The sequence below is a fragment of the Denticeps clupeoides genome, chromosome 8 (assembly GCF_900700375.1).
Source record: "Denticeps clupeoides chromosome 8, fDenClu1.1, whole genome shotgun sequence".
Classification (NCBI taxonomy): domain Eukaryota; kingdom Metazoa; phylum Chordata; class Actinopteri; order Clupeiformes; family Denticipitidae; genus Denticeps; species Denticeps clupeoides.
In genome coordinates this window covers 2953098-2973487 of record NC_041714.1, presented here as the reverse complement: position 1 = coordinate 2973487, position 20390 = coordinate 2953098, and the positions used below count along the sequence as shown (strand labels likewise).

Sequence of the window (20390 nt, the reverse complement as noted above, 5' to 3'; positions counted from 1 at the left end):
ATAAACACACTCACCATCTACTCACCTTCAGTTATTTGTGTGTGGCGAGGTAATCCCAGGTATCCACTTTCTCTCATTCGTGTCCATGTCTCCCTTAACCCCTATACGAGAGTATGACATTCTCCATACGGCCAAAAATGTGTGCGGGTTTTCTCCCAGCGTCCGAAGGCACTGACCATGTAAGTGAAGGTGATGTAGCTGGAAGTGGGCCGGACATCTGTGTAGTCCTCTGCATAAGGATTACATGCATTTACGAAATGTACATTTAAACAGACTCAAAATGTTAATTTTGAAATAAAAAATTTTATTACAACTATAAAAAACATACAGCCAAATCCATTTCTTGTTGCCGCCACTCTGGTGCCACAGCCTCCTGACCTTGTCTTGTTTCCTCGATTGCCCTGATTTTGTTCACCTACCCCAAGGGTATAAATGCCCCCCTTTTGCCCTGAGCTCTCCATCAGCTTTCCCAGAGAATGTGCATCAGTGTGTGTGAGTTAGATGCTCACATGATTTTTCTTTTACATATGTAAGTCTTAAAAAAGGAACACAACAAATGAATTCTGTTTTCAGATTCACTGCTGATATGCACTGAAATGACATGTAAGAATTTAAAATTCCGCAGATAGAAAACAATAGTGTATTGAGAACAGCCACAAGATCACAGAATTCAACTTTATAAATGTAAAAAAAAGTTTTTAGCTGCAATTCTAAACATGGCAATAAAACCTGGTTTTATTCATGTAGGCTGTATCAATGGAAATGCTCCTGTCTACACACACGCATACATATGCACAATTCCATAAGAAGGGGTTTCAGTGCAATGGTCCTCAGTACAGCGGAGTTATAAACTCCTAAAGGAGGATGTTTCATCATCTACCGTTCTTTTTCCAAATGTGAACTATGTCAGTCTGCTGTGGAACATTCAACCGCAACAGAAGCCCTTGGCTGGCTGAGACCCCAGGTGACCCATTGCAGGCAGGGCACGTACACGCCTACCGCTGATCTGAAGTCGTTCCTGAGAAACATGTAAAGCACCGGGTCCAGCAGGCTGTTGAGGCTCAGCAAGCCTCTGCCCAGCTGATAGGGAACGAATACAACCTTCTCCCACGCGCAAGCATCGCTGTGAAGCAGCAGCCCCACATATTTAACACATCCAATGAAATGATAAGGGCCAAGAACGATGATGAATGCGACGACCAGCAGAGTCAGAAAGTCCTTTATGCGCTTCTTCTCCTCCGGGGGCAGGGCGCTGACTGCCATCAGCGACCTCAGGGTTTTTATGTGGAGGACCAGAATGAAGGTGAGCGGGACAATGAAAGACAGGAGCAATGTTATCAGCTTGTAGGTTATGAAATTTCCTTCCGACGGGTACTTCTCGATGCACAGCGTATAGTTTTCGTGCACCGGGAAAAGCTTGTTGAGGGCAGCGGACGGGGGTACAGCGATTAACACCCACACACCCAGGGTGAGCCAGCCAGCTACCTTCAGTTTGCTCAGACCTTGAAACATCCAAGGTCTTGCGATGGCCAGGTGACGTTCCAGTGCAATGATGCACCGTAAGAATATTGCAACATAAACGCTAATATAAAAACTGTAGCCCATGAACTGGCACGCCCCGGGGCCATATCTCCAGTAGTGTCCGTTTTTATAATAGTCCATCCACATGGGCAGGGTGAAAAGCTGAATGAGATCAGCAAGCAACAGGTTCATCACATACACAGCAACCACTTTTTCAGTTTTCACCAGTCGGTAGAGTCCTGCCAGAGCCAATACGTTGAGGGGAGTGCCAACAATGAAGAATATGCCATACATTGCAGGGAGGAAGATGGCATCTTGACTGAAGTCTATTCCACATATGTTGCCCAGGTCATTAATGTTTTTGGAGTTAGTGTGGTTAAAATTCAAAGCCATCTCTGCCTATTATGAATGTACAAGAAAATTATGAATTAGATAGAATTACGGCTTTTTTCACACTCACATTGGATCCATTTTCATAAGCAGTGATAAAAGTGTTATCTTTCAAATATAAAATTATTATTTTTTAAAAACACTGAAAAAAGTATACTGAAAGACTTACTGTACTTTCTTCTGTGTTCCACGTGGAAATTCTGTCAGTTTTATCGGAGCATACAGCTGTTCTGCGTTCTTTATACAGCGGCCAGGACAGGATATGAGGCAGTAAGGAAACATGACGTTGCAACACTTCTGTTTGTAATTCCCCTTGAAGAGTGTGAATGGCCACATGCAGCCTGCTCAGACCTTTCCTTGTGACTTTATTGACACTAGTCTCAAAAATTCCATGGTCAGGGTCATGTGATTTGTCAGTAATGCTCTTTGTATTTGCGATGTCATCATTTAAAAAAATGTGTGAAATTTATTGTAAATACCACAATTATATCACATGATATATTATATTACATGTAATAAAATATATTTAAATATTCAGGTGTTTGAATAATACAGAGCCCTCTAGGAGTCATGTAGTAGAACAAAATATTTTGAGTAAAAAGTGAAAGAAAAAAAATTAGATGAGGTGAGGTAGAAGGATAAAATTGTCATGTGACAATCTAAGCTGCCTGATCTGAGACCTGCTGGATGCAAAGCACAAGGAAGTAGACCTTATACAGTACTTAGCATGTTGAAATTGCAGTTTGTAATTGCAATGCAATTTTGCATGTTACAAAGATTCTTAATTAGCATAGGAACCACATAGCGCAAAAATAGTCAGGAACCGTAATGAGCTTATATCTACGACGATGTTGTATATTACAGCTATATTACAGGAATGCATTATCAACCTGCTAAGTACTGTATAAGGTCTATTTACATTACAGCTGTTGGAGAACAGTGCTCCACATCCAGCAGGTCCCAGGTCAGGCCACTTGGATTGTTACATTGCCAGTTTTATTATTTTGTTCCTATCACATTGCTTGATTTTTTTTTTTTCTACCACTTTTCAACCTAAATATTTTTTTCTACTACATTAGCCCTAGGGTGCTATGTACAAGAACACACACTGCCACAGGTGTATAAAATTGAGCAACTAGCTATGCAGTCTCCATTTACAAACATTTGTGAAAGAAATTGTGTCATTTCTGAAGAGCTCGGTGACATCAAGTGTGGTCCTGTGACACCACTTTTGCGATAAGACAGTGAGGTTTATTCCCAGTTGGATATTCTACTGCGCACTATAAGTGGTGTTTTTGGCAAGTGGAGATGTTAAGAAAAAAAAGCTAAGAAACAGAAGTAACTCAACCTCAATGTAAAGTGACAGAGCAGGGTCACTGACAGCTAATGTCCATGGTGCACAACGGTCACCAGTACCCTGCTGATTCCATAGCTAAAGAGTTACAAACTTCCACTGGCAACTGCATGGAAGATTTTGTTTTCCAAAATCTATGAATGACATCATAAATGCTCCATGAATGAATGGCCACACAATTCCCACTTGTGTAAAACTTTTCAAGAAGACTGGACGCAAGTATGTGTATTTGTATGAAATGTCATAATGGGCAGGTGTCCAAAAATGTTTGCCCATATCCCTGCTGACAGCAACATTCTAATGGTTTGTACTTCTCAATTCGTGGGAAGAGTGATGTGACATTGGTATTACTCCGAAAGTGTGACGTTAGAAAAGACATTTGAAAGCGAATCTGAAAGTACCACTACAACAGGAAAATAAAGTCGAGTTCTCACACATTGAAAATGTTGAATTTGTGAAAGTTACATTTTTAAAACATCAGTGCAACATGCTTTGCAATAACTGCATTTTCCAGCACTAGACATTCCCCCATAACTTGAAGATCTCATCTAGATAGATGTTTAATGAAATGTCACTTCTGCTTGCAAGGTGCTGAAACCCCTCATCTTGGACGCCATCCGTTTTGTCCAGCAGGCCAGATGCCTGTGCTGAATCCTGAAGTATTCTCAATGGTGACCTCCAAGGGCATGGCTCCAGCTTCAATGTAAAGTGTATATCTGTCTAGAATCCAAGCCCCGATCAATACCAAAGCTTTCAGATATGAGCAGAAAATGAAGTCTAAAAGCCTTTCACGGTGAGGTTGCTCATAAAACATATTGGATGTCAGAATGTGATGCATTTACATTTAAAGGTGCTTCTTGTTCCTTGACATGGCAGAAATGCACATGCCTTAAGTATAACCTCACTATGTGGGGGTTACGAAATGATGATGCTAAATGTGTAACGTTTGGGAATATCAGTTTATATTGACTGACTCCAGCAACAAATTCAAGGTTATCTGGCATTTGGGAAACAGGGAAGTTAATCAAAGCTCACCTCTTGTTTAACTGCAGTCAGTTTAAGATGGAAATGTTCTTGCTGTTTCTGTGCAGAAGAGACACAGAGGTGAAAGACATGACACCTTTACCTCAGCCATCTGTCATGGTCCACAGTGAACTCAATAGAGGGATGAAAGGAATCATGACCCATATGAAGGAACCGTGAGGAGCATCTGCTCCCTGTGAAAATGCCCTGGGTCCAGCGTATGACATGACAAATTACACTGGGTGGTTCACATTTAATTATTCACTTGAATGCCCAGATTCTAGAGGAAGGACTTGGATTTTTTATATTTTCACATGAGACATTGAGAAATAATTTAAAAAAGGATTTCACCTACAGTGTCCTTTCACTCATCACATTTCCAACGTCGTGGGGAAAAAGTGGGGGAAAAAAGCCAAAGAGTCAATTCATTGTCTTCTGTAGTGCCGTCATAAACAATCCTAGATGGGTGCAAGTATAATTGCATACAGGGTTTTGACTGAATAATGGTCAACTGTAGTTTTTCCACCACATTCTGATGGTTGCTGACAATGCCTAGAAGGTCAGGAAAAAAGTGTGGTCTGAAAACAGCATCTGGAATGAGTGCAATCGGAGGTGACTTGTATGGTGAAGGTATGGTGAAGTCTGGTCATATTGAATGGAGAGGTGAACTCACAGCTCTCTGTAATAGTTTTAGTAAAATCTTTTCCACACACACTTTGGAGAAAGATTGGAAGTAAATAGCTGTGTGAGAAGAACACCTGTTAGTGGGGCAAATCATAAAACAGGTTTCAGTCTGCTAGGAAGCACAACAATTGGTGTACAAGCCTGTGGAGGCAGTGATATGGTCTGGGGCTGCCTCATTTGCAACAATGCCAGGATTCATTAGACTCTGATGGTGAGAGAGTGGTTCAGGCAACATAAGACAATATTTTCACACATGGGTTGCCCAACCTGAACCCAACTGAAGATCTTTGGGATGTTCTGGAGAACAACTTTACACACTGATGGACTTGTAATTGAAAGGTCACGGGTTCACATCAACCAACCACTAAGGTGCCATTGATGTACCCTTAAGGTAGGTAGCATTTCAAGGCTCACGATGCACAGAATGGGTGACATGATAAAGGCAGAGGGACTAATTTTGATGTGCACAGTGATGCTTTCATAACTTTCACAATGCCACAGTGAATTAATGCAAATTACTTTACTATCGCTTGATTGGTTATTGATCTTGTTTTGATTTATTTTCTGCATTTGTTACAATAATATTTGTTATTGTATTTGTTATTACAATTTGTTATCTTTATTTAAAAGTCATTTAAACATTTGAGGTTGATTGTGTAAAAGATTCTGCAGTTCCACCTTTTATGGGGTTGAGAAAGTCTAGATACCTGTGGTCATACACATAAATAAATGCATTTATAATTTTTTTGCCAACACCTCTGACCATCAGAACAGCTTGTGCATCAAAGCTGTTACAGAATATCAATCCCATTGCCAAGCTCATGAGGTATGCTTGTACTTCACAGCATGCTGGTGGACCAATGCATAAAAATGCATGAAAGTAAAAGCTTAGGCCCACCTTGCAAGCTTACATGCCTTCCAAGGGGTGAGAATGCATAGCACAATGTGATGCATCCCAACGTGACCCAGCATGTCAGTTTGAGTGCACACGCACAACTCTGGGCTTCTTTAAAAATTGAAACTGAGCAAAATGTGCTGCCAAAGCTGAAGAGCTGTGCACCCCGTCTTCAGTATGTACGGTTTGCCGTGTGCGCATGTACATGCAGTTCTCCAGCTCGCAATGTAAATCCCTCGTTTTGGAAGAACATGTGACATACCATTTACTGCATGCTTTTGTAAACAGACAGATGTCAGCGTGACATGAAAGCTTTAAGCCCAAGGACAGCAGGTGAATCACAGCAGGTGTTGTGGCAGTTCCCCAGGATTCAGGGCTGACTGCTTCCAGCTGGCAAAAGGCCCCACTCAGACCGACGCCCAGCTAGCTGTCTGGACAAAGGTTAGTGAGTAGGCATTCGGAGAAATGTATTGCTGATGGAAGCTGACTAATCTATAAATGAGGCTAAGAGGTCATTAATAACTCATTGAAGGTGTCTATAGGGTGTGCAGCCTCTTGGTCTCTTGGTTTGAGACGTCTGTGTAAGCATCTTCAACTCACAGAGCCAATTAAAAAATAAATTTCTATTTGGAAATTTGGCAGCGATGACTGTGGAACTGGACCAATGACCCACAATTCTTGTTTTGGAGATTCTGTGTTGTTCAAAGTCTTGCCCATTTTTCCAGCTGACAACACATCACCCTGAGGATTTGAGTGTTCACTTGTTTGCAAATGCATACCTCCCCTTCACTGGTGTCCTGGTACAATGGGACAAAACCACTGCACTCCAATGATGACAAAACAGACCTTTTTGGTTAATATGTGAAGAGCCTGGGTAGTGGATGGCCTAGCAAGTAAGGGAATGAACCAGTAATCAGAAGGTTGCCACTGGGGTGCCACTGGGTTTCAGTAGATACAGTTCTTTATAAACAGTACAAACAAATTCCACAACTTGTACAATAACACTTACACACATCCTTGCACATTGTTGTTGTTTGTTGTAGTTGTTGTGCTTGTTTTCTACTCTGTACTTGAGAGACACCATCTACCAGAATCAAATTCCTTGTACAGGGAGTGCAGAATTATTACGCAAGTTGTATTTTTAAGGAATAATTTTATTATTGAACAACAACCATGTTCTCAATGAACCCCTTTCTTTGCAAGGACACTCAAAAGCCTGCCATCCATGGATTCTGTCAGTGTTTTGATCTGTTCACCATCAACATTGCGTGCAGCAGCAACCACAGCCTCCCAGACACTGTTCAGAGAGGTGTACTGTTTTCCCTCCTTGTAAATCTCACATTTGATGATGGACCACAGGTTCTCAATGTGATTCAGATCAGGTGAACAAGGAGGCCATGTCATTAGTTTTTCTTCTTTTATACACTTTCTTGCCAGCCACGCTGTGGAGTACTTGGACGCATGTGATGGAGCATTGTCCTGCATGAAAATCATGTTTTTCTTGAAGGATGCAGACTTCTTCCTGTACCACTGCTTGAAGAAGGTGTCTTCCAGAAACAGGCAGTAGGACTGGGAGTTGAGCTTGACTCCATCCTCAACCCAAAAAGGCCCCACAAGCTCATCTTTGATGATACCAGCCCAAACCAGTACTCCACCTCCACCTTGCTGGTGTCTGAGTCGGACTGGAGCTCTCTGCCCTTTACCAATCCAGCCACGGGCCCATCCATCTTGAGATATTTCTTGGCCCAGTCTTGACATTTCAGCTTGTGTGTCTTGTTCAGTGGTGGCCATGTCTCTAAGTATTGCACACCTTGTGCTTTTGGGCACTCCAGTGATGTTGCAGCTCTGAAATATGGCCAAACTGGTAGCAAGTGGCATCTTGGCAGCTGCATGCTTGACTTTTCTCAGTTCATGGGCAGTTATTTTGCGCCTTGGCTTTTCCACACGCTTCTTGTGACCCTGTTGACTATTTTGAATGAAACGCTTGATTGTTCAATGATCTTTGCAATTTTAAGAGTGCTGCATCCCTCTGCAAGATATCTCACTATTTTTGACTTTTCTGAGCCTGTCAAGTCCTTCTTTTGACCCATTTTGCCAAAGGAAAGGAAGTTGCCTAATAATTATGCACACCTGATATAGGGTGTTGATGTCATTAGACCACACCCCTTCTCATTACAGAGATGCACATCACCTAATATGCTTAATTGGTAGTTGGCTTTCGAGCCTATACAGTTTGGAGTAAGACAACATGCATGAAGAGGATGATGTGGACAAAATACGCATTTGCCTAATAATTTTGCACTCCCAATATATGCTTGCACTTACTTGGCCAATAAATACAGTTCTGATTCTGAGCAAAGTACTGTCCCCACACACTGCTCCCCTTTCACGGCTGCTCAAGGGTGATACCTTAAAAGTGCAGAGGACACATTTTGTTGTGTCATTTTGCTGTGACACTTTCATAAGAACAATGCAACTGTCACGACTACGGACTTACGAGGGAAGGAAGCGCAGAGGTCTGACATGTTGGGAAGGGTTTTATTTATAAACAAACAATAAACTCAAAGAAACAATGGCGCGGTGGCCGAAAACGATTTAACTTAAATACAGATAAACATAAACTAACCCGTAGGCGTGTGGCGATTGCCAGAACTCAAAACACATAAAACTAAACCAGGTCAAGTTCGTGCAGAGAGTTCACGAAAATGCCAGCGACCCCGAACGGGCGGAAACTTCCGGCATTTATGGGGCGTCAGGATTGGGTTCCGGTGTGGAGCCCAGCTGCAGGCAATCCTGACAGCAACATGGTGATGGTTGTTTCATTGTTTGGGATTGTTTTGCTACATCAGCTTGTCATCATTGGAAAAATTACATTTTAATTATACCAGTGAATTCAAAATATCTATGTTAACTAAAAAAATTAAGCCATTTAACCACAGCTAACTTATGTGTAAAAAAAGTGCAATAACTGCTGTGCAATATCACATTTATTTTCTTGTCCACCACCTTACAAGCACTTACTGCTTACTTTAAATCCATCCAATAGCCAGTCTTACCCACTTAGTCCTGCTACTCAGGGTCGGGCTGATGGAGCCCAACCGGGGACCCTAGGTGCAGGACGGGGATTTACCCAGGACAGGGCACCAGCCCAACATAGGACACACACACACACCATTCATTCAACTCACCTTGTGTACAACTGTGTGGATGACTGGAGAACCTGGAAACCTGAGTCAATATAAGAAAAGCATGTAATACCAACGGTCTGAGCCAGGATTCAAACTCACAGCCTTGGAAGTGTGGAGCCATGTTGCTAACCGCTGCACAAGTGTGTGGTGCTGTTAATGTAATGCATTTAGGTTTCCAATGTTAGTTATTAGCTCTGAGTAAATTAATATAGAGGCTACTTGCCTCATAAACGTGATCATTTAATTGCTGCACATTGAGGTTACCCATTTGAGAAAGCAATGTGATGTGGTTTAAGTGGCAATTAAACGTCACATACATCATTCTTGACACTAAATGTCAGAATTAATCTTGTGTCCACTGGGGCATGCTGACACAAAAAATTATACCCTCAAGCCATCTAATGCAGTCATTCTTGTCATTAACTATTGCTAATGACCACATGGACCAACAAAACTGTCTTTAAAAATACTATTCAACCTCAAAAATTTGAATATTATCTTAAAGTTTTAAATGTTCAGGCTACATTTATCCTGATCTGAAAAGTGCATTTCAGAAATAACGTCTAGGGCAGTGTTCAGAAAAAAATTATAACATGTGCATTGATTGAGAATAGATTTGAACAGTAAGAAAACTTTGCTAATTTAGTGCATAATTGGTGTTTTCCTCATTTGTCCATAGCAATTTGTATAAATGTTGGATTGCAACAGTAACATCCAAAATTTGGTGTAGTGGAAATAATACAGTTTGCCCTCACATACAGTTAACATTTAGAAATTGATGCAAGGGGTATTATGAGTACATAGAATGGAGAGAAGTAAAGGTGTAAGAAAGGCACTTAGACCTACTGCTGTACTTGCACATATGAGATACTGGCTGGTTCAGGTTTATCTTTAAAAAAATAAGGAAGTAGGGTGTGTGAAAGCTGGCATTTTAAACTTCAATTATGTTGAAAAAATCATTAGAAATCATTACAAAGTGACTGTGGTGCCCAGGGGACATTGGGCGATCACAGAAGGTGCTCCTGGTCCAGCTCAGCTGAAACCAATGTTTGATAGACCAGGATTCCATATGAACCGCCATTACCCTTTGCATCTGCAGTTTTGTTCCTGTCGTTGAGACACACGCCTTTGGGTTTTTTCTTGTTTCTCCTTTATTTTCTTTGTTTTGGCCCACGTGCCTGTTTTTCTTTGTATTGTAATAAAATCCGTTCTTTCTGGTTTCTGCACCTTCGTCCCCGAGACTTGACACCAAAAAAAAGGACTGTGTAGAGTATCAGTGCCACAGTCGTGGGACACGTTAGCAGCTGGCTGTACTTGTTGTCTTCGAGTAAAGCAGGCAAGGGTAAGAATGGTCAGGAGCAAAGCAGTCGACATGAGGCAGGGTCAGTCAGGAGACAGACTTACTTATATGCGAAGAGAATCATTGCGATGAGAATCGGTTTGCTTCGTCCTGTTCTCGCTCTTCCCCTTTTATCCTGTGTGTTGTCCTGCCATTGCAACCTGGTACAGTATGCCCCTGCGCCCCTTGTCGCCCATGACAGGTAAACAGTTCTTCCTTTCCACACAACAAAAAGCGATGGCCTTGCGGGTAAGGAAATGGACCCATAATCAGAAGGTTCGAATCCTGAACCGACAAGGCTCCACTGAGGTGCCTGGGCGCCTTCCATGGCAGAGATGCAGTATAACTTTCATTCTTGGTCAAAATTAAACATGATCACCCCTTTAATCCTATATGTGAGACCATACTGCTCCCATTTTTATTGTTATATTATAGTTACATTATTTATATTTCAAGTTATAGTGGCAAGCAGGCTTGTTAATTAACACACCTTATAGACTGCTTTTTACTATGCTTCACCGATCAATGGCCACAGAAGGACATTCCATTTATTAATCTAGTTTAAATAGTGACATGATTATCTTCACTGTAATCTATTATCGTTATTTGTATCACATCTTAATGTTAATATTATTAAGTACAGATTCAAGGAGAGCAGCAGTGTTGGGGAAAAATGAAACCTGTAAATGCATGTAACAAAGCATTGAAGGGGGATCTGAAACCAATATGGAGGATCGGTTGATTATAGCAGTGATTATAAGTTAATTTATAGTGATTTAATCTTGTCATGACAAGATTAAATCTATGCGCTCTGTTTCAGCGCCCATAAATTCATGCTACCCCTGAAATTGTAAATAAATATGATTTAAGTCACTATTACACCATGATCTTTATATTCTTACAGTGCACATGGACAGAGGTGCCATCACCCGGTGACACGCCATCACCCGGTTTAACCTCGCCGCTTGGAGGGTTTAAGGAGGGCCGCACGTAACGGAGACGGCTGCAATTGGCCACTTTCCGCCGCGAGGAAGGTGCAGGGTAATTTTTCTTGTGCAAGGCTACTTTTTATTTTAACTATGTGATGGAATATGTTGGTGACCATAACAGTAAATACTTTTCAATGGCATATTTTATGTTTCTCTTTCACTTTTCAGCTTAATAAATAAAGAAATGGTTAGGGAAAAACAATTATGCTACATTCATGTAGTTGTAAAAAGCATGACAGTATTCAGGGAGTGCAGAATTATTAGGCAAATTAGTATTTTGTCCACATCATCCTCTTCATGCATGTTGTCTTACTCCAAGGCTCGAAAGCCTACTACTACTGCAATGAGAAGGGGTGTGGTCTAATGACATCAACTCCCTATATCAGGTGTGCATAATTATTAGGCAACTTCCTTTCCTTTGGCAAAATGGGTCAAAAGAAGGACTTGACAGGCTCAGAAAAGTCAAAAATAGTGAAATATCTTGCAGAGGGATGCAGCACTCTTAAAATTGCAAAGCTTCTGAAGCGTGATCATCGAACAATCAAGCGTTTCATTCAAAATAGGCAACAGGGTCGCAAGAAGCGTGTGGAAAAACCAAGGCGCAAAATAACTGCCCATGAACTGAGGAAAGTCAAGCGTGCAGCTGCCAAGATGCCACTTGCCACCAGTTTGGGCATATTTCAGAGCTGCAACATCACTGGAGTGCCCAAAAGCACAAGGTGTGCAATACTCAGAGACATGGCCAAGGTAAGAAAGGCTGAAAGACGACCACCACTGAACAAGACACACAAACTGAAACGTCAAGACTGATTTTTCTAAGGTTTTATGGACTGATGAAATGAGAGTGAGTCTTGATGGACCAGATGGATGGGCCCGTGGCTGGATTGTTAAAGGGCAGAGAGCTCCAGTCCGACTCAGACGCCAGCAAGGTGGAGGTGGAGTACTGGTTTGGGCTGGTATCATCAAAGATGAGCTTGTGGGGCCTTTTCGGGTTGAGGATGGAGTCAAGCTCAACTCCCAGTCCTACTGCCAGTTTCTGGAAGACACCTTCTTCAAGCAGTGGTCTGCATCCTTCAAGAAAAACATGATTTTTATGCAGGACAATGCTCCATCACACGCGTCCAAGTACTCCACAGCATGACTGGCAAGAAAGGGTATAAAAGAAGAAAAACTAATGACATGGCCTCCTTGTTCACCTGATCTGAACCCCATTGAGAACCTGTGGTCCATCATCAAATGTGAGATTTACAAGGAGGGAGAACAGTACACCTCTCTGAACAGTGTCTGGGAGGCTGTGGTTGCTGCTGCACGCAATGTTGATGGTGAACAGATCAAAACACTGACAGAATCCATGGATGGCAGGCTTTTGAACGTCCTTGCAAAGAAAGGTGGCTATATTGGTCACTGATTTGTTTTTGTTTTGTTTTGGAATGTCAGAAATGTATATTTGTGAATGTGGAGATGTTATATTGGTTTCACTGAAAAAATAAATAATTGAAATGGGTATATATTTGTTTTTTGTTAAGTTGCCTAATAATTATGCACAGTAATAGTCACCTGCACACACAGATATCGCCCTAAAATAGCTACAAATAAAAACAAACTAAAAACTACTTCCAAAAACATTCAGCTTTGATATTAATGAGTTTTTTGGGTTAATTGAGAACATGGCTGTTGTTCAATGATAAAATTATTCCTCAAAAATACAACTTGCCTAATAATTCTGCACTCCCTGTATTAAGTAATCCAAAGTATTCAGAATACGTTACTCACATTGAGTAACTTAAAAGAGGACGTTACAAACGACATTTTGGGGCCTGTAATCTGTAACAGAATACATTTTAAAAGTAACCTTCCCGACACTGGAACTCGATAATCTTACAGTATAATGATGCCTTGAAGACTGATCTTGAGGTGGCTGGAATAAAATAATCATGTATTAAAATCCAATTTGTTACATTCTGTTCATGTGGTAATTGAAACAGTTACACAACTATTATATTTTAAATATGGACATTTGTAATTCTAATGAAGTAAAATCGCGAACCGCCAAGGTGCCACTGAGCAAAGCAGCGTCCCCACACACTGCACCCCGGGCGCCTGTCATGGCTGCCCACTGCTCACTAAGAGTGATGGTTAAATACAGAGGACACATTTCGTTGTGTCACCATGTGCTGTGCAGTCACAATGACAATCACTTCACTTTCACTTGAGCTTTTTGTGTTGCGAAAAGACATACGCCGTGCAGCATAATTCAAAATAGGTTTAGTGCTGTGCTTAGTACCAGGGAGACATGAGAGCCCTTGATGTGACATTAACACTCCTTATCCGTTACATCTATTACAGTGGCCCTGAGTCATTTTGCAACTGAAAAGTATCCCAAGTGAAATCAAACGACACGAAGCAGAAAGGAAAACCCATTTTAAGTAAACATTACCATAGAACACAACATGCTGCTGTTCTAGCGTGCATGCTAGTTAAGCATGAACACAGAATCCTTCAAAGAACATATCTGAGGGATTTAATATGACATTACTATCTAATTTAACCCAAGGCACAGATTCATTCCTAGAGAACCACTATTTGTTGACTTTGCTTCCCAGATGAGCAGTGTGCGGTGCTGCACAGCGAGGCTGTAGTTCTGCGTGTCCAGCGTCCAAAGTGAATATGTGCCAAGAAAAGTCAGTACTTTGCCTCTGGGTGAAATTAAAATTGGGTCATGTGTTTTATTCACCATATTTATCAGATGCTTATGTCTGTGCAAGATTACACGCATCTACAGTTTTAGAGAATCATCCCGTAGTTTTGTACTGTTAGCCTAGTGGGTAACACACTCACCTATGAACCAGTAGACCACAAAGTCCCAGGTTCAAAGCCCACTTACTACCAATGTGACCCTGAGCAAGCCACTTAACCCTGAGTGTCTCAGGGGCCGCCATGAAAGGTGCATGGGGAACAGTGTGTGGGGCCAGCACTTTGCTTGGTGGCACCTTAACGGTTCAGGATTACGGGTCCGCATCCTCACCCGCTAGGCCACCACTGCCCCACAGCCATGGGTAGGTTGTTAGTGGGTGTGGTTATGTGATTTCAAAAATAGAGATTGTGTTTTTGCTTTCTGCTGATGCACCGGTTCAAGGAGAAAACTACCTATACAAATAAACCAAAAATCACAGCAACCATTCACCTGCCGGGCCACCAGAGGGCACTAGGAAAAGGACAACACGCACAGAAAGTATAAAAGCGCAAACTCATTAGTCGATTCTATCATGTTTGCTGTAAGCCATTTCCAGGACTGACATTGCCTAAGACGACTGCGTTCTACCCGAACACTCTTTTGGATTGCCCTTCTGACCATTGTTTGCCTCCGACGTTACTGACTGCCTTTTCCGTCTACGACCGCATTTCCCGTCTCGCCGCTAATTTGTACATCTGCACCCGAAACCAACCGAGCTCGTTGATCTTGATTACAGCCATCTTCCTGTAGTATAACTACTCTGAGGTAGGTGCTCCCTCGACTACAGCACCACCCCAGCTCAAGCTTTCTGAATCCACCTCGCCAGCCGCTAGTGTGGCCCACGCCCTCGTCTGTGAAACCAAAGCGTGCAAGTGTAACATGTTAAAAATGATCAGTGTTTTAAAAGAAAAAGGCTCGCAACAAGTCAGAAGCACTCACCTACTGGTTAGTGTAACATGTTATTAAAAATGATCAGTGTTTTATAGAAAAAGGCTCGCAACAAGTCAGAAGCACTCACCTACTGGTTATTGATATGTTAAATCTGCAGATTTTACAGCTCAAAACATCCATCACTAAATAAATATTACATTTATACTGGTACTTTTTGTAGCATCTCATTAGATGGTGTTTTTAAAAAATTCAATAAAAAAAAATAGTCTTAAGACCTTCTGCTGATGCTCAGTGTCTTACCGGCAGTCATCAGTCCTGTTTATTGCGGAGTGACTGGACTGGAGGATGTTTTTGCTCTGCTGTTCAACATTTCTTCCTCAAAGCAAATGCCCCAAAAAGGGGAGCAGCGTAGTTGCTTTTCATTCCTTGCTTCAAGCCATGCAGCTGTCAGCTCCTGAGTACATTTAGTAGTGATGGACACGACAGTGTACCCTGGAATTCTCCATCCAGCTAATACAAAGCTGTCGTTATCATTCTGTACTGTAAGTTGGGTCTCTTTAATGTGAACACATAATGGAGGGTCTAAATATGATTTTTATTTCTGTGCAGCTGTGCATGTGCCCATGGTTTTGATTGTTTTGCCATATCTTTTTTTAAGCATAATCATGTATTTCCAGTATAATTCAGTTTTATTGTAGTAGCAATGTGTATGTCAGATTCCTCCTGGGGCTACGTTTTGTACATAATTGCTATAATGCTATGCTATGTAATAATGATATATTGTTATAATGCCATAATCACAGCATGTTACACTGCGTAAATGAATTTGTAGCTCAGCTCCTTTGTTGATGGACAACAAAGAAGCAGAAATAGGAGTTCTGTAACAGGCAATCACATCAAGTGCAAAATTCTTCCATTACTGCAAAATTTGCAGATCAGAATTAGGTGTTGCTCTGTTGCACAAAGTTTTATAAGTAATAAACGGCAGAAAAACAGGGTGAGGTTTATTTTCCAAGGCAATAATTGAAAGTCTATATATCTTGGTGTAATTGTTTAGTAATTACAAATGTTGTGTACACGGTGTGCAGCCTGCCTAACTAATGATTTTCATAAATATGTAGATTTCAATATATTAGCATGCTCACTATGTGATTTCCTTAATAATTGTCAATAATCATCTCAAATGATTCCGACTGTCTGTAGGTCGGCGTTTTTGTTTCTTTATTCACCAATCTAGCCATTTCAATATAATCCTAGAACTTTAATCCCCTGAATAATGTAGTCATTGTACTGTTCTGCTTTGAATCTGCGTACAGCAAAATATAGCTCTCAGTCTTGTAAAATAAATGGATATTATTTAATTACTGCAAGTATTATTTCATTTTAGTACCCCTTGTTCATTCAGATAAGGTAATATTGGTCATGCGAAATGTAAAGCCACAAAATAAACCCCTTTTTTTCAGCAAGACCTCTGTTGAGACTTTTGCAATGATATTGGTTTTAAAAGTGTTTCATGAACATGCACCTCAGGACCCCTGTTAACGTTATCCATCTTTGAGGGCACAAAGTCTTGTTTTGAACCAGATGTCAATTTCTTTGGGCACTGTTTCATTTTTTCCAACAGGAATTGCTGCTATAATGAATTCATCAGTGTAAGAAAGATAAATGGGCCAACGAGTAATAGACAGTGCTGTCTCCCAGATCTGATAAGGGAAATTGTCTTTTTATACATCATCATATTACAGTGTAAAGGTTGCTTGGACTATATGAACATTTTTTTCAATTTAGTATGCCTCAAATATTAATGTCAGCATGATTTGGCTTATTCCCAAGGCACCTCCAAAGCATCAGAGAGTCACAAATGAAAATGCCCTGTACCCGTCAGCTCATAATTTCATATTTCTCATCTTCAACCAAGGTAACATTTACAAACATGTTTGAGCTCACCAGAGGTGTCAAGTAATGAAGTATAAATACTTTGTTACCTTACTTAAGTAGAAACCTTGGTTATCTATACTTTACTGGATTAATTATTTTTCAGATGACTTTTTACGCAATTATCAGTACTTTCTACTTAAATCGTGCCATTAGGATAGAATGAGTTTCATGGTGGTTGGATGAGAAGTATAAACATACACCATTCCAACACCCTATTGGTCTTTCTATCGCACCTGCACATGACGCAAATTACGACACGCTCCATCAAGGATGTAACAAACGTGGCGTGACTCCCAACTCCCATCTCCCGAAATGTCACAAGCGAGCAGCTTGGTATCCAGGAAGACCAGCCAACTCTTTTGATTTAACGTTGAAATTCTTTGCCAAATGTTATCTGAGCTTATATTATTTTTCCACCACTGGATCTTCAAAAAATTTGTGAGGTGGGTTAGTGCATTATAGTGCAGTGTGGCCTCTAAGATTTTGACCTTAAGATTTTCCTCCCTTACTGTACTTTTAATTTTATACTTTAAGTAGTTTTAAATTCAGTACTTTAATAATTCCTCAATTTTAAATTAACTTTTACTTAATTAAAAAGCTCGAATTGATACTTCTACTTTTGCAAAAGTCTGGTTAAAACCTAGTATCTATACTTCTACTTGAGTAATGACTGTGAATACTTTTGACACCTCTGGAGCTCACAACATGTGAGGTAACATTGGTCTGCTCCAAATATCAGCCAAACCTCCCTCCTTTCCTCAAACACCATCAGTTTTTCCTGGGGATCTGTCACCTGCACCCTGCTAGCTGTTGTTGGTTGATTTTCACACTGTCACCCCCCCTTACCACAATGTCCGGTCTTGTGGACCATCCTGCTGAGCCCTGGAGCCAACTATTTCAGAGCTACAGGGATAGGAAAGGCGTTACAAATGTACTTTTCTGCTGACTTCTATTGCTGCCTAATTGAACCTGAATTCAGTCCAAAGGTAAGGTCAGTTGCATATGTGCATTTATACTGAAGCATCAAATCCAGCCTACAGAACATTGTTATTTCTCACCAGGATTTTCACAGGAATATGTGACAGCTACAGTATGTAATCTTCATGTTCCCAAACAAAATGACAATGTGCCACTTATACTTAATCCGATTGGTTGCATAGTGATGCAGAATCATTCTGCGGGACTCTGGTACGCCCACCTGCTGTCACGACCAAGGTGTGGGATGAACGATGGATGCTGAGGGAGTTTGGAAAAAGAAAACAGTTTATTGTGATACAGACAAAAACTGGAAAAACCCACCATCAAAGTCCCACTCAGGCGCTATGGTGTGTGTCAATCAAGGATTGCAGGACACTGCTTTCTTCTTTTGTCACCTAAGTCCTAAGCTTTGGCCGGGTTGATGAGATTGTCCCAGTTCACTGGTTAACCCACGGCCCAAAAATTCTGCAGCCTTCAAATGATCCTGTATGACACAAAAACCACATAACACTCATGCACAGCACAATCTGGTCTTTACGGACAACAAGGGAAGGGGAAACATGTTGGAGAACAGCTCTGTCCATCAATGGTGCAGCCTTGTGAAGTCCTACTCACTCCTGCTTAATCACCTTCAGCTTGGAGTGATCAGGACTCTCCATCTGCACCCGCTGTGTGAGGCCAGAGGTCCCTGGGTGTCGCACCTACTGTCTGGAGAAGTCAGACCAGAACTGGTCTTCATGGAAGAAGTCATACCTCTGACATGGAAAAAAGGCCAAATGACTCTACACAGGAAAACATAAGAACTGCGGATGTTCTCAGGACTGATTCAGAAGCCAGTTTGCCTTGATGTGTTGCCTTGAAGTAACTATGTCCTCAATGCTGAGAAATACAGAGAGATACTTGTCCATCATGTGATACCATCAGGTAGGTTGTTCAAACCCAACAATAACACTCACTGTTGCCAATATTAGCAAAACTTAAAAAGGGTTGGCATGGTTGAACTGGTCTGCATCTTACACCATTAACTTTCCCTTTGTGAGCTGCTGGGGTGGAAAGTGAATAAGATTTTCTTTGTGTCTGGGTCCTCCACTCGGCTCAATGCAACAGACAGGCTGACAGCGGTGCTTGTGGGATCGAGAAAGAAACAATTCTCTACGAGACTGTAACTGTGAGAAATACAATGGACTAGTCCCCCACTGATGTACAAACATAGATATATAGTTTTTTTAGGTGTTAATTATCTCACCAGTCGCTAAGATTTTGAAGACAGAGATTTGCTGCTTCCTTCAAGCCTCCCGCTTATTTTACACTGTGGTTTTTCTTTGTCGTTCCCTGTCATGGGGTAAACACCCAGCTCAAGCTGTTCGAATAAATCGCTGGTGAAAAAGAAGCCCACGATTCATGTGCGCACACTGTACGGTTCGAGGCTGGGATGCGACCTGACTGCTCACACTACACGAGGAATACGACTACATTGGAAGCAGAAGAACCTGAACAGAATGAAACGTTCTGATGTACAGAAACATTTAAAAAGAGGCAGCAACATGTATGATTTAGCGCTATAAATAACTTTTCTCCCTGTTGTTCCAGCCATGATAAGTAGGTGAGACCATGTTTAAAAGGTTTGCTTTGTCTTTCCATATGCTGCTACTTAAACCCCAGGTGACAAACAGGTTCGATATGCTTAAAACCAGGCAATTATGGGTCGAGGTCTGGTCGGGTGAATTGGTGATTGTACATCATATACACTGTATGATGAACGATGTGGGTAATCTGTTATTTTCTTTCTCAACTTAAGTTTCTCAAGTTTGATTTAAGGGGCAGGACATTTGTTTAAGGGGGTGAAAGTGAAGTGATTGTCAACATGTGATACTCAGCAGCACAGCACACAGTGAGCAGTGTGTGGGGACGATGCTTTGCTCAGTGGCACCTTAGTGGCACCTGGGTGGATAGGGATTCGAACCAGCAACCTTCTGATTACGGGCCGCTTCCTTAACCGCTAGGCCACCACTGCCCCTAATCCTAGTGAACAGTGTATAGTGAGGGAGGCAATGGCTTGACTAGGGAAATGACTTACATGTGAATGGTAAACACATGGATGTAATACTGGTTGACTAGTCAGTAATATGGTCAGTAATCTGTAATCCAATTAGTTTCATGGTGATGCAGAATCATTCTGAATCAAGTCTGGCCAGAAGTGTTCTCCTTAAAGAAGAAATACTTCTATCATGGAAACAATGCATCTGGACAGATGATTAAAATTTAAAATAACCATAACTCTTAATTAGAATTGATGTGGCGCCACCTGTTGGGCCAGGACATTATATAATTTAATTGATGTAAGGACACCTAATGTTTAAGTAATTATCTACATCATTGCTACATTTTATATTTTTCACTGTCATATTTGCAGGTCAGTCAGTGTGTGGGATATTTTGAATAGATATGGTAAGCTTTTGTGAAGGT

The 20390-nt window shown here is 41.2% G+C and overlaps 1 protein-coding gene across 1 annotated transcript; it reads right to left on the bottom strand.

Annotated features, from left to right (window-relative positions):
* Nucleotides 1-283: 283 nt before the first annotated feature.
* LOC114795704 (G-protein coupled receptor 4) lies at nucleotides 284-2165 on the bottom strand. Its single transcript, XM_028989285.1, has 2 exons — nucleotides 2081-2165; nucleotides 284-1920 (listed from the first exon to the last, which is right to left on the bottom strand). The coding sequence occupies exon 2, from the start codon at nucleotides 1912-1914 to the stop codon at nucleotides 907-909; it is 1008 nt and encodes a 335-aa protein (XP_028845118.1). The 5' UTR covers nucleotides 1915-1920; nucleotides 2081-2165; the 3' UTR covers nucleotides 284-906.
* Nucleotides 2166-20390: the final 18225 nt, after the last annotated feature.